This window comes from Suillus discolor (assembly GCF_016758755.1).
Source record: "Suillus discolor strain FC423 chromosome Unknown F5147scaffold_9, whole genome shotgun sequence".
NCBI lineage: Eukaryota > Fungi > Basidiomycota > Agaricomycetes > Boletales > Suillaceae > Suillus > Suillus discolor.
In genome coordinates, this window is record NW_024541256.1 from 144,844 (window position 1) to 162,431 (window position 17,588).

The 17,588-nt window shown below is 47.8% G+C and overlaps 5 protein-coding genes across 5 annotated transcripts; 3 read left to right on the plus strand and 2 right to left on the minus strand.

The window, feature by feature from the left end:
• Positions 1-519: 519 nt before the first annotated feature.
• Positions 520-5,781, plus strand: F5147DRAFT_769904 (uncharacterized protein; the record flags this gene model as incomplete). Its single annotated transcript, XM_041441092.1, has 18 exons — positions 520-702; positions 768-830; positions 885-1,079; positions 1,135-1,363; positions 1,418-1,548; positions 1,597-1,730; positions 1,781-2,018; positions 2,603-2,755; positions 2,801-3,081; positions 3,161-3,291; positions 3,579-3,895; positions 3,945-4,060; positions 4,116-4,244; positions 4,320-4,375; positions 4,411-4,419; positions 4,470-4,631; positions 4,688-5,196; positions 5,254-5,781. The coding sequence occupies 18 exons, from the start codon at positions 520-522 to the stop codon at positions 5,779-5,781; spliced, it is 3,564 nt and encodes a 1,187-aa protein (XP_041296545.1).
• Positions 5,782-11,864: 6,083 nt separating this feature from the next.
• On the minus strand, positions 11,865-12,596 carry F5147DRAFT_677311 (uncharacterized protein). Its single transcript, XM_041436113.1, is given in 4 exon segments — positions 11,865-12,143; positions 12,200-12,480; positions 12,499-12,500; positions 12,529-12,596. 2 exon segments carry the CDS (start codon positions 12,386-12,388, stop codon positions 11,901-11,903), a joined length of 432 nt encoding a protein of 143 aa, XP_041296546.1. The 5' UTR covers positions 12,389-12,480; positions 12,499-12,500; positions 12,529-12,596; the 3' UTR covers positions 11,865-11,900.
• Positions 12,375-13,634, minus strand: F5147DRAFT_428993 (uncharacterized protein). The gene is made up of 6 exons (XM_041429794.1): positions 13,582-13,634; positions 13,317-13,527; positions 13,100-13,261; positions 12,878-13,054; positions 12,525-12,827; positions 12,375-12,478 (listed from the first exon to the last, which is right to left on the minus strand). The coding sequence occupies exons 2-5, from the start codon at positions 13,469-13,471 to the stop codon at positions 12,587-12,589; spliced, it is 735 nt and encodes a 244-aa protein (XP_041296547.1). The 5' UTR covers positions 13,472-13,527; positions 13,582-13,634; the 3' UTR covers positions 12,375-12,478; positions 12,525-12,586.
• A 904-nt stretch (positions 13,635-14,538) lies between these two features.
• On the plus strand, positions 14,539-15,717 carry F5147DRAFT_570026 (uncharacterized protein; the record flags this gene model as incomplete). The annotated part of the gene is made up of 1 exon (XM_041430977.1): positions 14,539-15,717. The coding sequence occupies one exon, from the start codon at positions 14,539-14,541 to the stop codon at positions 15,715-15,717; it is 1,179 nt and encodes a 392-aa protein (XP_041296548.1).
• Positions 15,718-16,573: 856 nt separating this feature from the next.
• Positions 16,574-17,062, plus strand: F5147DRAFT_544946 (uncharacterized protein; the record flags this gene model as incomplete). The annotated part of the gene is made up of 1 exon (XM_041430308.1): positions 16,574-17,062. A coding segment is annotated over one exon (489 nt), but the record flags the coding sequence as incomplete, so codon positions are not given.
• Positions 17,063-17,588: the final 526 nt, after the last annotated feature.

Below are 17,588 nucleotides of genomic sequence, written 5' to 3' on the forward strand. Positions count from 1 at the left end.
TCTCAGCGCCACTCTTCTCCAACGTGTCTTTTTGAATGTGAGTGTCCTTATTTGGTCTTTGTGTGGCGCATGCTAGGTACACTGACTACAGGCTCTCTTTTTTCAGTGCATCTTTTCTCAGCGCGTTGAAGGTACAACAATTCAGATGGTGAGTCTGAACAATGTTGGGTCTTGCAGAACCTAGCTGCTATTCGACCCTAAAGGGTTTCTGGACCAGGCTCAAGGCTCAGAGAAGAGGAAATATGATAGAAACTTGCTGAATACTCAGACTCATAGTAGAACTGGTGAAAAGGTAACTTTCTTATGTAAGCTACAAAAGTGCAAACATAGCACTAAGGTAAAAACAGTCTCTGCAAGCCTAGCCAGAAATGAATCCCTACAGCGTCTTTTTGTCAGCGCCGCTCTTCTCCAACGCATCTTTTTGAATGTCAGTGTCCTTATTTGGTCTTTGTGTGGCACATGCAACTCTGCTAACACTGACTACAATTCTAGCATTTTGCGCACTCTCCCTCATCAATCATGGCCCGCACCAATAATACCACCAAGAAATGTACCAGTGGCTCAGTGCCACGTGTCCTCCTCAAGATCTCAAGAGTGCAACTCTCTGGAGGGGACCGCCAGAAAATGAAGGCTTTGAGTGCCACCAGGGGCGCCTTACCTGTGGGAGGTGGGGACTTAGAGAAGAGGAATGGTCAGCATGAGGTTAGTCTATGTTCTCTATGTTCTCTGTCTTCTGTCTGCTAATTCACTTTATCTTTCTTCTCAAGGCTTTGACTGCCACCAGGGCCGCCACCAGTGAGGACTTAGAAATGAGAAGTGCCCACAATGAGGTGCGCACATTCTCTCACTCCTCTATTTGCTAATGTACATTGTTCTTCTTATAGTATTGTATACTCTGCAGGGATGGTGCAGCGCGCTATGAAGACAATACTCTCTTCATGTGCGCGCTGTGTCCCAGAGTCGTCTGCAGGCTCTGCCTGCAACTGCCGCCTGACATAGAGACCAAAGTCCTACAAGAGGACGTCTCATTCAGGTGCATCTGTTGTCATTTGAAGATGGAACAAAGCACCGCCTACTTTGTGAGTATTTTTTTTCATTTGTTCATGCCTCATTGATAACATCACATCACTACAGGGTTTCTATAACAGCAACGGCCTTCCCTTCTTGGACAAGTTCCTATCTGTCACTGGTGCACTTGAGGTGTCCGCCCAAGCTGAAATATCGGCGGCTCTGGTCATTTTTATTCACCTTATCCTCGTTGACTTCGAAGTGGCTGGTAGCCCTTTTGAGTTTGCTCACAGCTTCCTTAAGTCATACTACTCCGGCAATGGCATCAAATATGTCGAGGTATACTACGACATTGGTACTGATGGCAAGCTTGCCCCCTACTGAACCCAAATCCGCCACCTTATTAAAGGTTTGAAGAACTCATTCATCTGGGAGCGTGTTGTCATCAGTGTGTCCACTCACACTGACGAGGACTTTGGAGACCCTTTTACTGGGTATGGAGATGATTCAAAGGGCTATGTGAGCACTCCAGTCAATGATGTGAGTTTTTCTTTCTTTGGAACCGGCCAATAGTGACTATTGTTACAGTTCTTGGATATAATCCTCCAACCCTGGCAAAGTATCATTGACCATGCCCAAGAATCATATCTCTGGATGCTCTGGTGCGGCTCCCTTGTCAACAACCTAGACTCATTTCATGGCTTGCAAGAGGCTGTTGTCCAGTAAGTTTTTTTTGCCTTTATTTGACATGGTTTATCTAATGTTTCCACAGACACAAATTAACCGGTACCATCGCCTTCAATGCTCCTCGTTTTCAACCTTCTTTCGCCTCACACTTGCTCATTTCATTTACTGAGAGGGTCCTCATTGGGCGGTGCCCACTTCGGTTGGCTTTCAAGGATATGCTCTCACAGTCCTGGGACCTAGGCAGCCACTCTGACATATTTCTGTTGACCACTGTCAAGGAGGGCGGCCTTAGTATTTCTAGGTTTGCATGGGCTAATGTGGAGGTCCGTCTTTGGGGCAACCCCTTGCCTATCCAATGCAGTGGGTGTGGTAGGGTTAATTCTTGGAGGTCTGCCTATGTCAAGGACAGCAAGTCTTACATTTTTGAGTGCAAAAATGACTCTTGCAAAGTAAGCCACACATTCTCTCAGCCACCAGGGTCCACAGTACTCTATTCTGGTAGGAAGAATGGTAGTACCTGGTTGGATATTCCATTGAAGGCGCACTTAGCTTAATTTACATGTTTTTCTGCAATACTTGTCTTACACTGTTCTTTGCTCATGTTATCACTGTTCTGAGTTTGAGTAATCTTTTGTTTTTCATGTCTGAATCTTGAGATTTGGTGTATAAACTAATGTCATTAAGTCTGAGTTGGTCAGAAAGTGCAACCAGTCCACAACTCACTTGACAACAGATCAACAAACCATGTCACATGATCAAAACACATGACTGTGTTTTGATCATGTGACATGGTTTGTTGATCTGTTGTCAAGTGAGTTGTGGACTGGTTGCACTTTCTGCAAACTTATACCAGCCTACATTCTTGAGATTTTTGCATATAATGGCTGACTGGACACATGTATTCAAGAGTGTTTTGGATGAGCACAAGGTTGCCTATGTTTCTGCCAAAGGAAACACGGCCAAGAAGGCTACAATCCTCAAAACCATCAAGGATTCTATAGTTGAAACTGATCGAGCCAAGGATCCTTCTATCATGCTTCCAGACAAAAACTTTCGGAAGGTAGGTTTCCAGTGTCTTTACATCTACAGTAATCTAATTTTATAGGCTATTCGTACATATTACTTGCGGTTCCTGGAGGATGACGAAGATCAGGACCTTGAGAAAAAAATCATACAGGAAGGTCATAAACTCCCATCTGGTCCAGGGATTGTCACTGTAGACATGGTCAGAGACCGAGAGGATGACAAGCCTCTGGATGCTGCAGCATTCAAGACTGAATTCTCACCTTTTGATGTCGCTCAGAAGTTGTTTAAAGAAGAAATTGGGGAGTATGATAAGAAGCATCGTGACATCTCTGACCTGAGGTCCATGGGGACAAGGACAAAGTTTGTCCGGTGTAGAGACTCGCGCCTCTCAATGCGAATATACGGCCCTATTACCCACATAATTCCCTACACGTTCCAGCTCTTATCCGAAGGATCAGTCATACGCGCTCTCACGCGCGCGCCCTACGTATGCGCCTCGTTCGCGCGCCTTACACGCACTCGCGCCTTTCGCGCGCGCTCGTGCGCCTCCCCTTAGGCCTTCGTACCCTTGTCCGTCCGTCCGTCCTATGTCCTCGCTGATTTACTGGTGCGTTATTCTTATCCCTTTCACTGAATTGACGTACCTTCGGTCCGATCTCCGCGCTTACATACAGAAAGTCTATCATAGGCTTTAGAATATATTTAGAGTTGATATGGTTACTCGGTTCAGTACCACGCTCGGAAGCGCGCCGCATAGCGTAATCTCCCTTCTTAAATAGAGGGAAAGTTCCTTTTAACTTACTTCCTTCCCTTCTCCCTTATCGGAGTATACTGCAAATTGTATAAGTGCACCTTAGTACTTGAAATCCGATTATACTTCACTCTTCTACCATCGCTCGCGCATCTGTTATACTTGAACACTCTCCCCCATCGCTCAAAAGCACGCTTCCGTATACACGCGCGCCCCTCGCATCTTTCGCTCGCGCGCGCCCTTCGCGCACCTTTGCATTTGCTTACTCGCGCCTACGCGCGTGTTATCTTCTCGCGCCTTCGCGCGCGTTATCTTCTCGCGCCTGTTACCACCCGTCTAGTTGGCGAAGACTCCCTCCATTACATTAAAGAGGAACTTCTCTCAGTAGCTGTCCTTTGGGTCGAGTCGTATTCTCGTATCCTGGTCTTACTGTAGAACCCCCGTTAGCTTTAGCATTTCACCTATAGTCAAGATTCCTCACCTTCACCGGTCCTGGTACAATGCCCTCTCACCAGATGTGCTTGAGGAGCTCAGACTTGTGGCTGAAAAGTGGAATGAGGAAGGTCCTCATTCTCACGTCAAAGACAGGTATTTTTTCAATACTACATTGATATATTTAAGATAATCTCATGTGTATCTACAGATACCGTGGCCGACACCAGAAGAAACTTATGGAGGACTTCATAAAGATGGCAGGAAGAACTATGGGTTTACATCTTGTGATTCTCGCAGCTCATGATCGAGGGGAGGGAAAAATGCCTGGAACAACCATGTCAGTGTTATTTTTTCTTTTCTCATCAACATTTATATTAATGAATTACTGGCTTAGCTGGGAATCCTGTCCCAGGAAGTCGAATAAAACTTTTACTCTCGCATCCAAAGAAAATAAAAATGGGCAGGAGAGTCTCAAGACCGCCTTGCTGACTGGCTGACTGAAGCAGAGTACAGTAAGTCTTGGCTACTGTAATTGATTTACTTGTGAATGATCTAGCAGCAGGCATAGACCCTGAAGACCAATCTGACAAGGAAGATGAGAACTTGCCCGATTTAACAGTGCATGTCGACGATGAGGGTTATCCTTGCCTACCAACAGGGTTTGAATCTCTCATGCTCAAAAATCAGCAGAAGATTGTACAAAAGGTCTTTCAAAAGGCTTATGGTGATTTATTTCTATTTTTGAAGTCATTTATTTTTCTGACAGCTTACATTCAACAGCAGTCATCTCAAACAACCCTTGGGCTGCAGTCCTCTGGGGTCATATCACTCAGGATCCGGACCATTACCTTGACATGGACTGCATCCCTCGGAATGTCATCATCAAGGATCCTTCTCACCTGCAGAAGGACGTCATCAGCATCATTTTTTTACATTGGAAGTTCCGTGCTAATCGTAATGAACCAATTTTACGATTCATTGGGTATAAGGAAGGTGACTTCTATGATTCTCTGGCTAAGAAGGGCGATGTAAGTCAAAAATCAAGGAAGAACCGAAAATATGTGGAAGTATCAGATGATGAGGACAAGGTACTGAAGAAGGTCCCCCAAGCCAATCTTTCTTTGGATGAAGAGGAAGACTTGGCAATAGGTCCGAGCCACACCTTGTCTCTTTCCCATTCCTGTCCGAAATTCCATATGGGCGGTGATACAGTTGGTTATCTTCAGTCCCTCTCCACTCTCCCATCATACCATCATCTGTTGGCCACAGTTCAAAAGCTTGCTGAGACAGTATGTATAATTCATGAATTTTATGATACAGCACTGAATTTGACTTGTTTTTGAAAGCAAACTACAGATCCTAAGGGCAAAGCTAGGAAGCAACATCTGCCTGGTTGGTCATCTTGGACGTGGTCTGAGGAATATCTACCTCAAAATATGCACTATGATATTCAGGCGTCCTTCACTGCTTTGAAGGAACTAGAGAGCTATATCATCAGATCTCGTGGTTGGGGTATGATTGTTATCCTTGGACTTGGACTCCTCCTTCGTGAGTGTCGCCGTGCTCAGGAGTATGAAGCAGATGAGGCTGGAGATGATGTACCTGAATATTTGGGCGCCTCCATCCTTGGTATTCAGGTAGGGGAGAAGATTGAGGAGGCAATTACCAGAATTCAGGTGAAGGTGGAGGCAATGCTGCCAGATGGTCATGAGAAGCAGATGTCAGTGACCGAAGAAGTTCATATGAGGCGTCTGGAGAACAAAAGGCAGGTGAAAGAGAGGAGGGAGGCAGAGCAGGCAAGGGTTGCTGCAGAGAAGAAAGCTGCTGAGGAGGCTCGAGTGGCTGAGCAGAAGAGAGTGGCTGAGGTGGCTTGATTGGCTAAGGAGAGGGCTGCCACATTCAAGAAGGCAAGTAGTACTAAAGCTGGGGGAAAAGGAAAGGGTAAGTGGCCAGCAACAGATGTGAATGATTCACCCATGAAAAAGGTGAAGACATCTGCTCCTCCTGCTCCTCGTCGTTCTGCCAGAGGGAAAGTACCTTCAAAGAAGTATAAGGACTGAAACACTAGTATTAGCACAATGTCTTAGAATTTTCTTTTTGCAGTTTGTTGTCATATACACTTCAATTTTCATGTCTATATTTATATTAGCACTGAGGATACTTTACTCTATGTATGATATGGTTCATATAATTTATGCAGGTGGTTATAATAGGCCTATGTACCTCTGCTGATTGCACAGGCAGGACGGCCTGCCCCACAAGAACATATTGGCCTATTAGGCCAGCCAGTCTACGTGATATGTAGAGCCTGGGTGGCCGTCACCTGATATCATATTGGCCCATTGGGCCAACCAGCCTATGTGGCATGTAGATCAGGTGTGGCTGCCCTACTGATCACATTTTGGCCTATTGGGCCAGCCTGTTTGTGCAGCATGTAGGCCAAGGGCGGCTGGCCCTTGATAACATATTGACCAATTGGGCTGGCCAGTTTGTGCAGCATGTAGGCCGAGGCCGGCCAACCTCTGATAACATATTGACCAATTAGGCTGGCCAGGTTGTGCAGCATGTAGGCCTAGGCCAGCCGACCATTCATAACATATTGACCCTTTGGGCCAGCCTGCCTAGTCACCAGGTAAGGAGTGTAGTTGTAGACAGTACTTTTTCTTCTCAATATGTCATAGAATTTGGGTCACCATCTATGTCATCCTATATGGGATATATCTTTTATGAGATGTTTGAGGTTGGCTAGACCTAATACTGTATGGAATCTTATGTTACCTTACAGTGTTTAAGACAACCTGCATATTTATCCAGGATGCATGGTAAGTCAGATCTATATTAATATGCTGGTTTCACTGATATAAGTAGTGTAGAAATGACATTCTCTATATGAGGTATGAGCTTGCAGGAGTCCTACATCATTAGCCTACATAGGTATGGCAGAGATATTATTGTGTGTCTGGGGCACGGGCCTGCATAGGTAGTGCAGAGACATTATTTTGTGTCTGGGGCACGGGCCTGCACAGGCAGTGCAGAGACATTATTTTGTGTCTGGGGCACCGGCCTGCACAGGTAGTGCAGAGACATTATTTTGTGTCTGGGGCACCGGCCTGCACAGGTAGTGCAGAAACATCATTTTGTGTCTGGGGCACCGGCCTACCAGGGTTCTGCATGACCGGCCTACACAGGTAGTGCATAGGCCGGCCGGTGTCCTGTACATCAGGTTTTGCAGGCCAATGTACATGTCCTATCAACAGGTTCTGCAGTGCTATAAGACTGAAAGGTGTGGAGGCACTGCCCAGCCTGATTTCTATGCCCGTACTCATGGGCACGGAAGCACGGGCATTGGACCCTCCCAGACGAAGTTCACGTCTGGCGGATTCTGGTGCCCATCAGGAGGCGGACGTGGTCCCAACTAGTCAGGTCAGTAGCAACCGACAAGGAAGCGGTATTATCAGTACCAGGACTGTCCAACGAGGACACGGTATTATCAGTACCGGCCAATGAGGATGCGGTACTATCAGTACTGGCCAATGAGGGTGCGGTACTATCAGTATTGGGCGACAGGGCCACGATACCAAGCAGCAGGAAGTACCCTTGCCTGCGGAATCTGGGTGACCTGAAATGGTGGCCAAATTCGCGAGACGGATGGCTCCCCATTTCGTCCTTAGAGGCCCTGAGGAACGAAAGGAAGGGGGGGATGCTGGACAGACCACCAATCAGCAGTCACCTACGAGCGACAATAACATCATCGAGCATGGTGAAGACGCACCAGAAGTAATGAGGTTCCCGGCGGTATACCCAGACGAGGATGAGCTGATAATTGGTATCAGGCATCAGTATTCCGAGGACCCATTCTTTAAACGAATCTTGGACTCACCAACAGAATACCAGAACTTCCATGTGAACGAAGGTCTCATCCATCTGAACCTCAAGGACAAGACATTATTATGCATACCAAACGTAAAGATTAAGGGACGCACGGTTCAAGAAATGGTGATCTCCCAAGCACACTCACTGCTAGCACATCTGGGAGCCTCGAAGACGTTGACTTACTTGCGGGACCATGTCTGGTGGAAGACAATGGTGAATGACGTCAACGCATACTGCGCTTCCTGCATGACCTGCAAAAGGAGCAAACCGTCAAATCAAAAGCCATTCGGATTACTGAACCCCTTACCGGTACCATCCAGGCCTTGGGAATCCATTGGGATGGACTTCATAGGCCCCCTCCCCATGTCTAAGAACCAGGACAGTGAATACGACACGATGACAGTGATTATCGAACTACTCACCGGAATGGTACACTTGGTACCCAGCAGAGTCAACTACACTGCGAAGGATGTCGCAGAACTGGTGTTCACCAAAGTATACAAATACCATGAGCTACCAAGTGCAATCATCAGTGACTGGAATGTGCTGTTCACCAGCACCTTTTGGACTCACATGAACAAGCTGCTGGGCATCAACCAGCGCATGTCGAGTGCGTACCACCCCAAGTCCGACGGATCCACAGAGCGCGTTAATCGGACCATCGGTCAGATGGTCAGAGCCATCATATCACCCACCCAGACGGACTGGGTGACGAAGCTACTGGCTATAGAATTCGCCATTAATACCTCAAGCTCCGAGTCAACTAAGGAATCACCTTTCATGTTGAACATGGGCCGAATACCCCACGCGATGGTCTGGAACAACCCATCGAAGGACAAGTATCCAAGTGTGCGCGTCTACCTGCAGAAGATGAAGAGTGCGACAATGAAGGCGCATGATTCCATCATAGAAGCGCGTGTGAAACAAACCCGGAACACGAACCGACGGCGTCAGTTGTGTCCATTTAAGGAAGGTGATCTTGCTTACGTGTCAACAAAGAACATGTCACTTCCAAAGGGAGTGGCACGCAAGTTCTCCCCCAAGTATATTGGGCCATATAAACTGACCTGCGACTATGGTAACAATTCCTTCATGCTTGACTTACCAAGCAGGTTGCGTCAATGAGGAATCCACCCGGTTTTCCATGCATCGTTGCTACGGATTCATGTGCCCAATGACGATCGATTGTTCCCTGGTCGAACGGACTCCCAGTTATTCGATTTTGGAGACTTACCTGAACGTGAATGGTCAGTGGACAAGATTCTCTCCCACTCCGGCACCCGCGAAGGTGCACTATTCAAGGTTAGATGGCGGGCTGGGGACGTCACTTGGCTACCGTATGAGCAAGTATCCCACCTGGCCGCTCTGGCTGAATATTTAGACCTCGTTGGAGTACGCAAGATTTGGGACTTGATGGATGGCAACGGGACACCCCCTCGTGACGATCCGCGATCATATTTGGGGTACGTCTCACTAGAAGACCAGGCTAACTTAAATACAGTGTCAGCCTCCCCAATCCAAACCAACCACCTCGAACCCCACTTTGACCCATCCCCATCCAACACCAACCACACCCACCTATCCTGGTTTGAGGACGGCGAAATCAGCTTATTTGCCATGTCCCACACCCCCGACGAGTCCCATCTACTCTTCTTCTTGGCCCATGGCTGAGACGTTCTCGTTGGCAACCCCGAAAACAAGGACGACTCTCACCTTGTGACGCATGAGCAGCTCAAGCTCTTCGTCATGTATTCCCATGCTTTACGCAACAAACCTCCCCACACTCGACCCCCTAGCCCCCTAGGCTACGAATTCTTCGCCCACACTTTTAATAGCAAAGGGCTGCCTTCGACCGCATCATACATCGACGAGTCTGGTGTAAAATCTAGACACATGTTAATCCTCAGTCCCGTGTAAGTGACTGTATTACTATATACCTAGACACACATTAATCTATCGAGATACCATTAGTGTCTAGGCGGCGTGCAAGTGATAAATGGAACATACCCTCAGTCTCATGTAAGTGACTGAGGGAAAAGGGAAAATGTAGGGAAACAAGTATATAAGTGTCTGTGTTGGAATACTAACAATCAGACTCCGTGTCGCATCACACGTGCACATCTGTGCATCAACATCTGGCGCGGTGGTGAGCACCGGGTCTGCAATTGAGATCATGGATGTTATCAGTGATGAAGAAGATAGTGAGATCACCGTGTCGTCCGCCCGCATGGCACAGGTGGAGCAGATGGTATGGCACACTGCACTGAGCACATCTCACCAACGAGAGAAGATAGAGCAGAGACGCGCCGGCCAGAGGAAGGAGCGCAACTTTGGGCGTAAGCAGACGCAGAAGCTCAACAAAAAGGGACTAGGGAAGATCCAAAAAGAAACTGACCTGCCCACTACATATCCGGTGGCAGGTTCTTCCTCCGCAGCACCCCCCGAGGAGGTTATGGCTGAGATGGACTGACGTCCATAGGCAGAAGAAGGCGAGGGAGACATAGGTCACCCTGGAGGGGGAGATGTAATGGTCACTCAGTTGACGCGCCGTCACTGGCTTCCTCTCACCCTTGTCTAAAACGTATTGGACTCATTTATTCCTATAGCTACAGCTACTCTACTATATGCTCGGCCGACGTACTTACTACCTGTTTCTACCCCCACTGTCTTGCTTCGCCGTTATCTCCTGAGCCTCAGTAGTATAAAACCAGAGTCAATTTGTAGTCGTACAGTAGTGTTTTTCTGGACCCAAATATCAGACTTTTATCCTGTTATTTCCTGAGAGCATTCTTCTCTTGTGCCATTGACTTCGAGCTTCACGAGCTAAATAGTCACTGTCACAGTGCCTGTTCACCAGCACCTTCAACTTCTACATCACAAAAATTGCTCGACTCAGACAAGGCCATGTATGGTCATGCCTACGGTATCAGGGCTGCCAGGTATATCAGCTGCCGGCCCAGGTATGTCTTGTCATCCTAGGGAATGCTAACTTCGATCAACATGTGCGTCTACGTCGTACTTCAGCTTGTGACATTGTTCATCGTGTAGATAATTCAGACATAGTAAATCATTCAGATATATCCATGCAATCCATTGTATTTTGTATCTATATGATGCAACAAGAACACAAAATACAGTATAATGTACGAAAACGCTAGTCAATGGAGTGTAGAGTCCCTAAAAAGCATGGATCAGGATGACGACGAGAATGTGAGTCGCGAGGTATGAGTCCACAACGAACACGCAAAAACATGAAAGCGCGGGAACTGAGTGAAAACGAGTCCTGCAATCGAAGATATGAGTACTAGACCAACAAGTCAACAGAGAGCAGACCATGCATCCAAAGTTGGTGGGTGGAATGAGAGCGTTCGAACTGAATGCCAAGGAAATTTGTAATAGGCCCTAAGTCCTTGATCCTGAAGCGGTGAGCGATTCGGCCTTTGACGTACGCGAGGAAAGGCTTCGTGCTTCGAATAGCGACATGTGCGTGCTCCTCAATGCACGCATTCGCCATGACCTCTGACACATCAGTGTTCGGCTCGACGTCAGCGATATCCTCTGGAAGTCCCTCTCCTCTAGGTTTTCAACTGCAACCACCCCCTCACAAAGTGAGTTCTCAGCGGCACGGTCTGCTCGGTTCTGACGGAAAGCCATCAGGCAGACATTTGAAGCTGCAAGCTCATCCGCATAGGACTGCCCTGCTGGTGTGGGGATGCGTGCGTGAGAGGAACGTCGAGGCGCAGTGGATGAAGAGTAAGTTCATGTTGGGAAACAATACTGAGGTGTTGACCTGGTCACGACGATGTAAAAGTACGAACAGAAACACTTAGTTAATGGGACCAGAGGATCGACATGCGATGGAGTTTGTATGGTGCAGAAGCGAGAAGTCCGGGAAGTCAAGAAGTAAGTAAGCATCAGTACTAAGCAGATCAAAACACGGGAACACGCACCTACTGAGAGTGAGACATGGCCGTGGTACCATCAGCATTGGGTAAGCAGGCCAAAAGATGAGGTCACACACCCACTGAGTGAGACATGGCTACAGCACCATCAGCGTCGAAACATTCTGGCCAGCTATCGAGATACCGCGATGGGAGCTTCTTCTTCCGCAAAAGCTACATCAAGGATAGTATTTGATATGGCGTGGGGGGGATCTAAGACATGAACTGAAACACTCATGTGACGAATAGATACCCTTGATAGTGATGGACTTACTTTTAGCTTCCGGAAGTGCACCTAGACTTACACTTGATTTAACAATGGTTGGTAGCCAGTTTGTCGTGGACCAAGCACCTCGCGGGGGTCCTCCTGATACTTGTCCGATTCTGAATGATGATGCCGGTGACTTGTTGTTGACAAGAACCTTGCTGGAAACAGTATTTGTAGAATCCACACCCCCCAAAGTAGCTTGTGACTTACCCTTTCTGAAACATATTTGCTCGCGCCGTAGCCAAGACCTACTGCGACCCCTGCGTCGTATTCCACTTCTTCAGGGAAAGGTCCTTTTGCTTTATCCCAACTTTGAGCAGACGAGATGGAAGATGCGAACATGAAACACGGCTTTGGATGACGCGGAGAAGATAGTGCCAAGTCTATGAGATTCCGCATTCCCCGCACATGAGTGTTGAATGACGAGAGCGCCAGGTTAAAGTCGAGTCGCCAAGCATTGTGAATGATGACAGTGACAGACGTGCAGATCTATGCTATCTTCAGTTGATTCAGTGACACTGGAAATGACGCAAACCTTTTGATATAACTCTTTATCCAGCCCTAGATGGTCATCGGATGTATCAGTTTCTACATACACTAGTTTGTCAATCCGACTGAATACCTCTCGATCATGTTGTCGATATCGGCCTTGGCGTCGACGGTAGTTGTACCATTGCGCTGCAATACTGCATTAATGACGCTTCTCGCGAGCTGGCAAATCGAAGGACTTGAAAATATGATGTTCTGGTCAATCCGTAATGCTGATGCCTGAAGGTCGCGATCTGAAGATGAGCTGAGAGAGCCGATAATGCAGTTTTTGAGAAATGTCACAGAGATACTAGATGTATGGAGTAAGCAGAGCACTAGCCTTTGTCAGTCTCAACCCACCTGTCAAATCCCTGAGTGAAAAGGTCCGCATCAGGATCAACTTCCTTGTCGGCGTTCACAGCAGCAGCGTGGTCCGCTGCATGGACCTTGAGCCATCCCTCAACATCTTCCGCAGTCCAGCTTGTAGGCAATGGTACATTGATACCTGCTCTAGTGCTGCCCTCCACCTTTTCATATCTGTCGCCCATGAATTCTAGTTAACAGAGTGACTACTATGCTCACAGGGAATTGATCTCCTCCTCATACAGCTTGATGGTTGCTTTTTTCATGACGGTCCCTTTTCCAGCTCGAAGCATGGGCTTCTCGCTGTGTGTCACAAGAATCATTTCTTGGAAGATCCTGCTGAAGGCAGGAGCCTCCTTATTCGCATCTTCTATGTCCGGCCTTCAAGAACTTCATCAGACGCAACAGTAGCATGCGATCTTTTAGGGGGACTTACCACACTCGGTTCCTAAACTCGGCAAGTTGCTTTTCGTCATCAATGTCAATTTCACACCCTGCTCGTGGCTCTATGAGGACCCCAACTTGATTGCGTCCATGGCCAAAGATGACGGCACTGGTTACGTAGGGGCTGGCACAGATGATGCTTTCCATGGGAGCTGGTACTGTCTTCTCCCCGGACGAGAGTATCAAAATGTCATCGATCCTTCCTACGCTGCAAGGAAAATGTCAGAGGATATGAATAACGGAAAATACAGTTGTACATCTTCCACAGACCCTCAATGGTCGGGTGCTTTATGAATATATCTGAAGTAGCTGGGATTGCAGATAGAGGGTCGCTGCAGCGGACTTGAAAGCTAGGGAAGGGATGGAAGTCCATTCGCCATGAGGGCAAGACATCACTGAGGCCACAGTGAGGCGTTGGAATGGAAGTAGTGCGCATATACTCACCTAATAAATGCGGATACGCGTCTAGAGATAGTAAGTACACTGTATGAGAAGGGGTGGACCGAGCTACTAAGTGTTACCTTGAACGGAAATACTATGACCAATAGCCACAAGGGTGGTGGTGGTGGGAAGAGCAGTGGGTAAGTACCAGTTGAACGTTGAAGAGCCGCTCGAGTTCAACTTGTTGGGGGCAAACCCCAACCCCAACGTTTGCGCACAAGTGGCAAAGTGGCAAAGGGTACCAAACAAAGGACTTAGAGAAAATCGAGTGTGTGTAGATCTTGTCGACAATGTATTGCATATATCATGTAGATACAGATGCACGTCATTATGAGGTATCTATATCAGGTCGGGATGTCGCCGGCATGACCTGATAGTGACTTGTCAAGCGCTGTGGCGCACAACAGTCTCAATCGGGTAACATCTTAGTTAAGCAATTTTTGTGTCGTGGTTTAACTTGTTTGGCCTAGTTGAATCAATTCGCGACGCCCTCGAAATCTTCATGACTCAGCCTCAGCGGCTTATTACAAACATTGTAGGCCCCTCTACTGTTAGGCCCCTCTACTAAATGATATAAGTAGCTGGTGAGGAGTCTCGATTCTTGGTCGTCGCTCACTTGCCCTCGCAACCGTCTGCTCGTGCACGATTCCAATTTTAAGCTATTCATTTAAATCTTTGATTGATCATACTTCACCCTACACATGTCCGCAGAAGCAAACAATGCCGCCTCATCGTCTCAAACACAGTCTTCAGGATCGCTTAGAGGACCAGGAATGGCGGGGAATACGCCCCAGACCAGCTCTAATGGATTGGATTTATCCCAACAAGTCTTGGCGACGGCCTGTATCGCTGTCGTCAACAACTACAGACGCTCACATGTTACCAAACTTGAGGCAATCATCATGCTCGTTGAAACTATCTCAGGAGAACTATTCGCTACCCCGGGACGAGTCTCAACTGTCACTGGACCCTACCTTGCCATGCTCGATGAAGTTGAGTCAGAACTTGCACGAGCCACTGATAGCTCAACAAGGGGACGAACAACACACTCGGATGAACCAGCACCTGTTGACGAAGAAGCCCCTTTACCAGAGGATAGGAGTAGAGCAGGATCTGTTGAGCCAGGAGAACCTGCTCGCAAACGATCCAAGCTCGACTATTCCTCTATCGACGCCGCAGTTAAGTGTAGGAAGTTCCAACCGCTCTCACCCAGTCTTGAACAAACCAACGAGATTCTCAAAAATTGGTCGCAAGACCCGAAGGAGGTTCAGCGATACCTCATGTATCACAAGTTCGGACCTGAATTCCATAAGAGCGGATGGACAGAAATCATCGCAGGAGAATGCATCAACCTCGACGTTGTCCACACCATCATTACCTCTTCTCACACGGTTGACAAACAAACCGAAGTCCTCGGAGGAATGGAAATCAAGTATGGAGTATTGGAGGCAGCATCCAAGAAAATTGCCACCGACTCCGACTGGTACGCAGCGTGGAACAAATCAGCTGATGCCGTCAAATTTGCCTTCCCTCACCGAGAAGCAGAGCTCAATGGTTACTTTGCCTTTATCTCCAAATACTTCTCGCAAGCTAATCCATCAGCCCATGGAAGAGTTATACGCTTCAATAAAGCCGTTAGAAACAGAGTCGGATCTTCATGCAGACTTGAGCTCACCAACTTCCGTGAGTTCGAAGACCTTATTTTCTCGCATTTCAACGCAGATGGAAGACAGCGAAATGATCCCATGGATACAAAGTCCAGCTCTGGAAGCTCGCCCAGTACATCCAACAAACATGACCCATGTCAGAAGTGGAACACTGGCGAGTGCTCCCGTAGTGCAGCCTCTTGCCGATACGCACATGTCTGCTCATTTGAGCAAGACGGTCGCACCTGTGGACGTCGCCACACCAAAACGAAGCATCACAAAGACTCAAAACCCAAATCAACCTGAGAAACCGTTGAAACATCCTCGTCACCGTCGTGGCCTGATTTGGTCACCGCTTGATGCTAGTTTCAGTCCTACTGCTCGTTCCACCAAATATTCAGAACCCGTCCCTAATGCTCCTGATGCGCTCGCTGACAGTGATGCTGCTCACACTGTCGTCAGCAGACCAGACTTATTCAAGATAATTTGCCCTATCAAAGTTGACATTTTCCAATCTTTGCTAGCTGAACATCCCAACCAGCCGTTCGTTATTTCTGTTTGTCGAGCCTTGCAGGAAGGCTTTTGGCCTTGGGTGGACGTTCCTGACGACACCTACCCTTCGATTAACGATAACTCAATGCACACATGCCACAAGACAGACGAGCAGTTAGCCTTCATCAAGACTCAGCTCGAAGAAGAGATATGTTTAGGACATGTCTCTGAGAGCTTCGGAACAGACTTACTGCCTGGAATGTATAGCGTGCCTATGCATACCGTCCTCAAACCAAACTCAGACAAGCTGCGGCTCGTTGTCGACCACACGGCTGGTGACTATTCTCTTAATTCAATGATTGACTCTGATTCCATTAAAGGAATGAAGCTCGATGGACTTCACTCCCTTGGCGCCTCACTCCTTCGTTATCGAGAGCAACATCCCAATGCTGAGCTCGTCATGTTCAAATCTGACGTCTCACAAGCCTTCCGGAGGCTACCAATGCATCCTCTCTGGCAGGTCAAACAATTTTTGTCCGTTAATGGGCAGCGGCACGTCGATCGCAACAACAATTTCGGTGGACGGGGTTCTCCAAAGGTCTGTATTTCGTCTATGTCATTAGTGGCCTGGATCGTGATTCATCGGGTCCTTATCGAGGCGCTGAAAACATACATGGACGACTCCTTTTCATATGAGCTTGCTTCTCAGAAGCTATACTATCCCCCATGTCAATGCTCCTTCCCTGAAAAGCAAACTTGCTTGCTTCAATTGTGGGACGAAATTGGTCTCCTGCACGAAAAACCAAAGCAGCTGTCCGGCTCACGTCTTACCGTGATCGGGTTTGATGTTGACCCTAATGCTATGTCAGCGACTCTTCCTGACCACAAAAAGACTGAACTAGTTGCACATTTGCGTAACTTCGCAGGAAAAGGGTACCGTTGGTCCCTCCAAGAATTTCAACAGCTCGCTGGCTGGTGTGAGTGGAGTTTTAACATGTTCCCTTTGCTCAAGCCGGGACTGTCAGCTGTATATGAGAAAATCCGTGGAAAAACGCAGCCATCTGCGCGCCTTCACGTCAATAATACTGTGATTCACGAACTTCGTTGGATGGCGGACCACGTGGACCGTTCACCTGGACTGCTCTTTTACAAATCCCTCGACTTCAGTCCCACATCCGACGACGTGGTGGTTGCACATACTGATGCATCAGGAATTGGACTTGGTGTCTGGTTTCCCTGGGAGGACTTCGCGTGTCAGTGTCCACTCCCGGAGAACATGCCAACAACGACCATCTTCTTCGCAGAAGCCTTGGCAGTCTGTTCGGTGATCCACGCCATACAGAATATGCCCGAGGTTCCGCCGAGGATGCTGATCTACACAGACAACACCAACGTTGTGTCAATGTTCAACACCTTACGTGCTCATCCTCCCTATAACACCATCCTCTTGTCCGTGGTTGACGTGATCATTGAGTATCATGTTGATCTGCGTGTCGAACACATCAGTGGTTGTGAGAACAACGTGGCGGACGCACTGTCACGTTTTCAGAATGAACATGTGTATGAGTTCGCACCTAATGCACAAATTTACGATTTCGAACCCCCTCGGGATGCGCTGGGGGTAGCGGAAAAATGATCCCAATGTTGTTAATGTCCAGGCAGCCTGTCAGGGAAGCCTGGACTGA

Excerpts from the sequence above, each read along its gene's own strand:
- F5147DRAFT_677311 (XM_041436113.1), bottom strand. The coding sequence starts at position 12,388 with ATGCGGAATCTCATAGACTTGGCACTATCTTCTCCGCGTCATCCAAAG. Across the intron at positions 12,144-12,199 it reads GCAAATATGTTTCAGAAAGG|GTTCTTGTCAACAACAAGTC; the intron begins GTAAGTCACAAG and ends GTTTCCAGCAAG.
- F5147DRAFT_428993 (XM_041429794.1), bottom strand. The coding sequence starts at position 13,471 with ATGGAAAGCATCATCTGTGCCAGCCCCTACGTAACCAGTGCCGTCATC. Across the intron at positions 13,262-13,316 it reads GAGTTTAGGAACCGAGTGTG|GCCGGACATAGAAGATGCGA; the intron begins GTAAGTCCCCCT and ends AAGTTCTTGAAG. Across the intron at positions 13,055-13,099 it reads GAGGAGGAGATCAATTCCCT|ATATGAAAAGGTGGAGGGCA; the intron begins GTGAGCATAGTA and ends CATGGGCGACAG.